The 9666-nt window shown below is 33.2% G+C and overlaps 1 protein-coding gene across 1 annotated transcript in view; it reads left to right on the top strand.

The window, feature by feature from the left end:
* The window catches only part of LOC144956841 (DNA-directed RNA polymerase I subunit RPA49-like), a 21496-nt gene extending 12642 nt beyond the window's left edge, over positions 1-8854 (top strand). The window contains exons 8-12 of the mRNA XM_078887603.1: positions 1559-1655; positions 2331-2470; positions 6382-6466; positions 7416-7541; positions 8129-8854. Coding sequence (XP_078743729.1) covers positions 1559-1655; positions 2331-2470; positions 6382-6466; positions 7416-7541; positions 8129-8246 — 566 coding nt within the window. The 3' untranslated portion in view covers positions 8247-8854. The remainder of the gene's footprint in view (positions 1-1558; positions 1656-2330; positions 2471-6381; positions 6467-7415; positions 7542-8128) is intronic.
* Positions 8855-9666: the final 812 nt, after the last annotated feature.

Raw genomic sequence — 9666 nt, forward strand, 5'->3', positions numbered from 1 at the left:
TAATAATAATAATAATAAATAATAATAATAATAATAATAATAATAAGATTAATTAATAATAATAATAATATAATAATAATAATAATAATAGTAATAATGATATAATAATAATAATAATAATAATATAATAATAAATATAATAATAATAATAATATAATAATAATAATAATAATAAATAGTGATATAATGTAATAATAATATATAACAACAATCAGCAAAACACAACAACATAATATTAATAATAATAATAATAATAATAATAATAATAATAATAATAATAATAATAATAATGATAATAATAGTAAGAATCTTGATGATAATAATAATAATAAGAAGAAGAAGAATTCGTAGAAATATGAATTTTTGGCTCCAGCTACAGAACTGTATTCTCCTCTCTGACTCAATACATCTTGTTGAAAAGGAAAGTTTAGTTCCTTAGAATCTATATGATAATAATAATAATAAGAAGAAGAAGAATTCGTAGAAATATGAATTTTTGGCTCCAGCTACAGAACTGTATTCTCCTCTCTGACTCAATACATCTTGTTGAAAAGGAAAGTTTAGTTCCTTAGAATCTATATTCAGGACTTGGAGCATTTGTGGACCATGCTCAGCTCAAATTATTTATTTCCAAAGCTATTTAAAGTGACTTTCTTTTTTCCCCTTGGAAACGACGAATTTTTGAAATTTCAAGTAGGCTGCTCTGCTAGCCCACAGCAACATTACCATCATGCAGCCTGTTAGGTGACATTACATTTGTACCCGGATCGAGACAATGTTGGTAATGGCCAGATGCTCATTTAAAACCTGAGTACAGTGAGAGAATGTGAGTAAAGAGCGTTTTTCAAGGACTCGACTGTACATCACGCTTAGAGCAGGACTCGAACCCTGGTCATTCTGATCCAAAAGTGAGTGTCATACCACAAGACCTCATCGCTGAAATAGCAAAAAAAAAAAATTTTTTTAATAAATAAAAAGGTAAATTGTGAGGCTGGCTGAGAAAACCCGGGAAGATGTGGCAAGCTTTGATTCGAGATATAAGCCAAAATCGAAGATAACGTTTTTCCCATAGCAACAAATTTTATTCAGAAAAAAATTCATGATTTGGGTTCTAATGGACATAGAAAGAAAAGTGGTAAATGATCAGAAAGATGTGGTCTACACCACTGCATACATAACTCAATTTATGAAATTTGCGTATCTTTCCAGGTTTTCTCAGACAGTCACACAAATGTCATCCGTACGACTTTTAGTTTTAAGATTTAGTGCTCGTTGCTGCCATGGACTGTTGAAAGACTTTCATACAAATGAAAAGGTACTCATTTTATGCCTGAGTATGTTGAGAGAATGTGAGTCAAGAGCCTTCTCCAAGGGCTCAACTATGTGCTGAGCAAGGCTCGAAACCAGGACCTTCCGATCCGAAAGCAAGTGTCATATCACAAGACCACATAGCCTCACAAATGTTAGCATAAACATTTGAGAATTATACAAAATATTCCATCTTGTGGCACCTCAAGTAACCAGACATTATTTTTACAATTTGATTTTTCTTGTCCAGTTATCCCTGATTCTGTGATGAAAGATTTGAGAGAACAGAGTGAAGTCTTTGTGAAATGTACATCGGAGGACATTGCCAAGTGGAGGAAAGAAAAGACGTAAGCTAGGACATAGCATGAAGTTCCTTAAACTAGAACATTTATATAAGGCAATATCCACTAAATGTGCTCAAAGCGTTTTACAAGGAGTCTCAAACCACCACTTAACATGTAAGACGACGCGTAACGCCTGTGTTGGGCGGTATTACAATTTTTTTTCTGACAGAATCAACGCTATTAATGGCCAGGTATTAATTTTACACTCGTATGGTGAGAGAATGTGAGTATAGAGCCTTTTCCAAGGACTCAACAATGGGCTGCTCAGATCGAGACTCCAACCTTTCACCATCAGGTTTAAAGGCAAGTGCCGTATCACTAGACCACATAACTGACAGCTATGCCTGGTTTCCTATATTTTACCTTAAGCACACACTTGCCTTAAGCTATCATTGGTATAAAAGTAATGTGTATCTGTTATAAATAACAATGTGAAATTGAATGTAAGCTTCAATTGAATATGGATGTTTCGGGTTTCCCCTTTATCAACAAAACAGGATGAATAAAACGCTACAGACAAATGCGCAGTGTTTCATTCATCCTGTTTTGTTGATAAAGGGGAAACCTGAAACGTCCATATTATGTTTTCGTTGATTAGATTGAAGCTTATATTCAATTTCACATTGTTATTTATTTCTTCGAGCTTCGAGCAACAACATTTACATGTATCTGTTATAGGAAACCAACCTTTGTGTTGAATCTACTGGAAAGACTGCCCCTCAACTACACAGATCGCGAATCAAAATGCACCCTCATCATGTATCTCAATTGCCTCATGCATGTCTACAACCTGAAAGGACGAATAAATAAAGATCGATGTAAGTTATTGATGGAGTGATCTAGTTAAAGACTGATTTTTTATGTGTGTTTTTAATATATATATATTATATATTATATATATATATTTTATATATATATATATATATATATATATATATATATAAATATATATATATATATTGAATTGGAATTAATGAATGTCATTTATTTTGTTCTTACTGCTTTTTTGTTGTTTTTGTTTTTTTGTTTTTAAGAGTTTTACGGCACTTGCAACAAACTGAGGTCCATATCATCGCCATTGTTCTAACTGTAATAATATAAATAGGTATTTGACACATTTGCAGGCACATGTTGATGCCACATTGTTTGAACCTCTGTCAGTTTCTTACCGAACAGGTGAAGACAAACCTGGTATCTTTGTCAAATAATATTTTCTTATTTGCTTAATTTGATACCGAATTATGGGTTGGGTTCCTGACATCCCATAGTGGGCAGGGAGGTACATACTGTGTCTTCTATCCTCCTATATCTGTTTTCCAACGTGCTTTCTGTCATTGTCTTGGATTGAGATTACTTGGTTTTGTTATGGCCCTGGTCAGATACCCTGGCTGGGAGGGAAACAGTCAAATGTATAGTTAGAATTTTGGGAGATGATTTTTTTGTCTTGTAAATCATTTCTCTGTTATGCACTTTATTATGTATTGTTTACATATTATATATGATTTGTAAACATGTGAGTGTATTCCTCTTCGTGGGGGCCTGTGCTTGTGTCTGAATGAGACTTTTAGGTGATCTCAAAGTAAGTACACTGATAGTATGCTGTTGGAATCTACATCTGTTTCTTATTTGAACCATTTTCTCTTTGTCTTACCTTTTCTTGAGTGCTTTAATTGTAATTCTAGAACTTTTACTATCCCATATTCTTCCTTTTTACTGGCGCTGATATGACCTTAATATGTTACAAGTGCTGTAAAACCCTTAAAAACAAACAAAACAAATTTTACCATAGTGCGGCTATCTGATCTAGTGATATAGCACTCGCCTTTGTATCGGAAGGTCCTGGGTTCGAATTTGTGTGGCGCTTGGAAAATCCTTTGAAAAGGCTCTTTATATACAATCTCTCATTTTACTCTGGTGTAAAATGAGTACCTGGCCATTAAAAGCATTGTCTCTGTCCGAAAAAAAAAAAAAAGTAATATCGCTTAACAGGCGCCGTGCCATGTCCCGTCCTACATGTTAAGTGTTGCTGTTGGCTAGGGACCCCTTGTAAAGCGCTTTGAGTATGTTTAGTGGATATTGCGCACATACAAGCTCAAGAAATGAAATTTTAATTCAAGTATTACAGCGAAACGGTGGATTGAGAGACATTGCTTGAAATATGATTTTACAAAAATAACACTTTAACACACAAATTGATTCGCTGATTCCCTAAGTCTTGTCTACATTGCCGATGGAAATAGAAAACTCGTCCCTTTATTCCAATACACACAACTGAATATCTTCCAACAAGAAAAAGCTCTTCCATTTTTGTCTAATCATCACAAACACCTTTTTTTAAGGAGCAGAGTGACTCAGTGGTACAGTCTTTGCTTCGTACCCGAAAGGTACCGAGTTCGATCACCCACTGCTCTTCTGTGTGGCCTTATTATTATTATTATTATTATTATTATTATTATTATTATTATTATTATTACAGACCTGCCAACCAGTACGATTTTAGTGGATTTAATACGATTTTTAAAAAAAGATGTGTGATCTTGATGATACATTTGATGCATTGACACACACGTGTCGTACACCAACTGTTGACTGTGTTTCTGAATGAATGAATGATGCGTCACATTTAATACTATAGTTATCATTTCAGTTGCTTATATGATGCCGGTTTTCACCTATATTTTTCTCATACATTTTTGAGGATTTGCATAGAATTATGCATATAAGCGCGGGTGGTTGGATGGGAGCATCACCCTTGAATCATATACCTATGATGTTCGAATGGGTGTATGATCCGATAGTGATGTCGTTTCTTCTTCTCTTTACTAGCCTATCCTGCTTCTTTGGTTTGTGATTGTATTTTTGACAGGGGATATTTTTTTTTCTGTAAATCTTCTGCCTTATTTATAATTTAGCATGATATCTTTAGGTTATGATTTTGATTTACATTTGTACTATTTTTGTGAGATTGCTTGTTTTTTTGTTTCAGCGGTCTCTCATATAACCTCAATTGTGTTGGAAGAGACCTAAAGCAACAAACAAACAAACAAATGCATATAAGCTTGTTTTATACTTTAAATAGTCTCAAACCACATTTAAACTTTTGCCACTTATTAAATAGAAAATTCTAAGTGAAAATTTGATTGAACCAACATCTTTGACTATGAAGCCTTCAATTAAAAACTGTATTGCTAATAAGCTTAAACATAAATAGGTTATTTCCCTTATAATAACTAAATTAATCTATTTTGATTTATAAAATTTATAATGATCTTTTTTTTTTCTTTATTATTTTGTACGAGTCTTGAATTACAAAGTGGGTTGCTTTCGGAACGGTATTGGATCAAAATGAATTTTTTAGAACCATTTTTGAAGTATTTAACTTGTCTCTGCATATTACATACATTGCAAATTTCCCATTTGACCAAAGTAATAGTATTAGTAGTATATAGAAGTAATGATAGTAGTAGTAGTAGGAGGAGGAGTAGTAGTAGTGAATGCTCAAAAAAAAAAAAAGAGAGAGAGAGAGAGGATGGATAACATATATAGAAAATATCTTACTACTGTTGCAAATTGTCATCTATTGAATTGAAGACCCCTCTCCCAGATATTTTATCTCAAAACTTTCTCATAACTGATGTACTGGGCTAGCAGATATCACCATCACAACTTCATTTGGTACATCAGCATATCTTACCATCAACATCATGGCATCACCACTTCTACAACTGCCATCACAGCATTGTCACTGCCACAACCACCACCACATCACTTCTACCATCACCGCCACCACAGCTTAATCATCATCACCACAACCACCACTAGAGCACCATCGCTACAACAACCAAAACTTCTTCCACTGACACTAGCATCAATACTACCAACATGTTAAGGGTCTGTTGGTCATTTCTTTGAGTTTTTCGAAAGCAATTTCCTTTGATATTACAATTTCTGAGCCTTATGCTAATTTTAAATGGCCATTAAGTTTTAGTTTCTCGATAAATCGATAATTCTGTAATCACTAGAGATTGCTTGAATGATGAAGATCAGAGTTTATTTTGATTTGGGATTGATGTTAGCTTTTATATAAATTTTTGTATAGTGTGCACTTTTTTTCCACATGTGCGGACAAAATACACTTTTTTGATAGAAATACACTTTTTAGGGTCATGGAATACACTTTTCATCCTGGGAAGTTGGCAGGTCTGTTATTATTATTGTTATTATTATTTATATTATTATTATTATTATTATTATTATTATTATTATTATTATTATTATTATTATTATTATTATTATTGTTATTATTATTATATTATTATTATTATTTTATTATTATTATTATTATTATTATTATTATTATTATTATTTATTATTATTATTATTATTATTATTATTATTATTATTTATTATTATTATTATTATTATTATTATTATTATTATTATTATTATTATTATTATTATTATTATTATTATTATTATTATTATTATTATTATTGTTATTATTGTTATTATTATTATTATTATTATTATTATTATTATTATTATTATTATTATTATGATGATGATGATGATGATGATGATGATACTGATGATTATTATTATTAGTATTATTATTATTATTATTATTATTATTATTATTATTATTATTATTATTATTATTATTATTATTATTATTATTATTATTACCGTTGTATGTTTTTATCAAACCATTGAATGTTTTTATTGTCAGATCCGAGTGACTGGAAGGGACTGGTCAATAAATTATTGGACGATAATTTCACTCTTTGCTCCTTTGATGCAAGCAACAAATCTAGGTGAGAAATGTTATTCTGCCATAGCCTGAAAATAACGCGTTATAAAAATTAGGGCAGTCAACTCGCCCTCCAAATTTTGATTAATTAAATTAACCCTCATCTTGTCAAAGATTCTCAAACCTGGGACTTCATGGAAGTCCCAGGTTTAAGAGTTTTTGACAAGATGATGGCCTTCAGATACCATCACAGGATCCAAAAAGTGGAACACACTCACCTGTTTACCAAATATGCTCAAAACAAACCTATAATGATCACTACATAACAGAAAGATGATTTACAAGGACAAAAATATCACCACCCAAAACTATAGAACTATACATTTGACTGTTTTCCTCCCAGCCAAGGGCTGCGGCCAGGGCCAGAACAAAACCAAGTAATCCTATTCCAAGACAAAGACAGAAAGCATGTTGGAAAACAATGGGCAGGAGGTCACACTGTGTCTTCTATCCCCTGGCATCTGTTTTCGAGTTGCTTCTGTCTTTGTCTTGAAATGCGATTACTTAGTTTCGTCCTGGCCCTGGCCAGCATCCTTGACTGGGAGGGAAACAGTTAAAGTTATAGTTTTGGCTGATTATATTCTTTTCTTTGTAGATCATCTCTGTTCTGTACCATTACATTTTTTTTGGTTTTTGGTTGAATGGTTTGTAAGCATTTGAGTGTATTCCTCTCAGTAGGGACCTGTGCTGTGTCTGGATGAGACTTTAGGTGATCTCAAACTGAGTACTTTGATAGTGTGCTCTTGGAATCTACATCTGTTTCTTATTTGAACCAATTCCCCTTTGTCTTACCTTTTCTTGGGTGCTTTAATTGTAATTCTAGAATTCTTTGACTATCGCATTATCTTCCTTTTTACTGATGCTGATATGACCTTAATGTGTTGCAAATGCCGTAAAACACTTAAAAACAAAACAGTGGATGTCTATCTTATCCTATGTGATTTTTGTTTCAGGCGAAGGCAACCGGCGTATTTGAGAGACCTCCTCCTGTCTCATATCCTCATACTGTCCATGAGGCTTTGTGATTACAGTATCGAACTCAAACCTTTTGTTGGAGACTTGAAACTGGCATTAAATCGGTAGGTATCCGATCCATTGGCCACTTTTAGATCAAACTTTCTTTTCAAACCGGAAATTAAGTTTGTCCTATCCAGTCCATTTTCAAGGGAAATAACCTTTGATATAAAATTGAGTGATGGATTAAAGTCCAGTAGCCTCCCCTGTCCATGGAAAATGAAGTGGGCGTCGAATGTTACAGGCAGAGTGTTGTCATTTGGTAACCTACATTACATATTTTGTTTTGGATTTGTTATTTCTTTTTAATGGGCGTGGGGGGGGGGGGGGGTGGTGATGATGAGAAATGATAATAACAGTTATAACTATAATGATAATAATAACAATAATGATGATGGTAATAATAATAATAATAATAATAATAATAATAATAATAATAATAATAATAATAATAATTATTATTATTATTATTATTATTACTATTATTATTATTATTATTAATTATTGTTATTATTATTATTATTATTATTATTATTATTGTTATTATTATTATTATTATTAATATTATTATTATTATTATTATTATTATCATTATTATTATTATAAAAATATTAATGATAAAATAACTCATTTTCAATTGTTTTCCCTCCAGCCTGGTTCTCCACGCCAATACGTTGGGATTCAAAGTTTCAGGGACAACAGACAAGGTAGCCAAACTGACAGTTCCTTTCTCTTTACCTCCCCCTCCATTGAAAAGGAAACGGAAGTGAGGAATTCCAATGGCAGCGATGAACGATGAATGTGGAGTGGAAAATAGTCATAGTCGTAGGTTTTGATTAGGGATTACCCCATTGCTGGACAGACCAATCACTGGAAGTTTAATCACAACAACCAAGGACAGGGAGATTACTCTGCCAGAAAAGTTACCACACGTCACCAAAAAAAAATTAAAAAATTGTGCCATCTCTATTAGTGAGATTTTCATAATTTGAATTGTGTTAGATCGAGGAATAATTTATCTACATTTTGATACCAAGACGGCCATTTTACATGATCAAAAAATCCCAAAAATCCTCTAGTCTGACATTGTTTAGGATGTCTGAGTCTGACCACTCAGGGGTTGGTTCTGGGTCACCATGAGATTTAAGAAACCTTGATAATTTGAAAAAAAAAAAAATTACCTCACAGTTAGAATCAGACGTCCTTGATAATATTTGAAATAGTTGAGATAATTTATCACCAAATAAATAGCCACGGTGTGAATGGAATGAAAACGGACATAGTCACGTGATGTCTGTAGTTTATAACTCTTAACTAGATAAGAATTGAAAATCATTGATTGTCCTTGGAAGAAATACAAAGTGTAAATAATTCTTTATATTTGTCGTTTTTGTTTTCCTTCATTCCCTGTCCAGTCATATTGTGGGCGGGGGAGGAGTCCTGACCTTCCAAAGTGGGCAGGGATGTCACTTACTGGGTCTTTGCCCCCCTCCCCCCCCCCCTATATGTTTTTTTTTTGTCATTGTCTGGGGGTCCCGATAGCTCAGTTGGTAGAGCACTCGCTTCACACGCAAAGGGACCGAAATTAATCCGGATTGCAGTAGAGATTTACTCCTTCCCCATCCCGCCTTTCCACCCAGCAATTATTGGGTAGCTGGGTCTTTTAAATCTGGCAGAAAGTACTTTGCGGTAGACTGGCGTCTTATCCTAGGTCGCAGGTTCGAGTCCCCATCGCCGCTGAAAATTTTGTATTCTCTGTTGTCTTCTGGCACTTTCCTACTCACTTCATTTCTTGTTGTTATCAACACAAGTGCAGGCTCCACTCACTTTTCTGAATCCAGTACAAGCCTGTCCTCTCTTTTGTGTTGTGTCAGAATTAATGTTATTCGGATCCCCAGTTTGGTGTATTTCAACTTGTTAACTATCCCAAATCTTTTACCTCCTATAGTGGGCAGGGAGGCAATTTCTCTATCTTCCTTTCCCCTATATCTGTTTTCCAACTTGCTTTCTTTCCTTGTCTTCAGATGAGATTACTTGGTTTTGTCCTGGCCAGATGCCCTGGCTGAGAGGGAAACAGTCAAATGTATAGTTAGTTTTGGGAGATGATATTCTTTTTCCTTGTAAATCATCTCTCTGTTATGCACTGTATTATGTTTTCTTTATATTATATGTGATTTGTAAAACATTTGA

Source organism: Berghia stephanieae, chromosome 11, assembly GCF_034508935.2.
Source record: "Berghia stephanieae isolate SIO BIC M18660-M18661 chromosome 11, UCSD_Bste_1.3, whole genome shotgun sequence".
Lineage (NCBI taxonomy): Eukaryota > Metazoa > Mollusca > Gastropoda > Nudibranchia > Aeolidiidae > Berghia > Berghia stephanieae.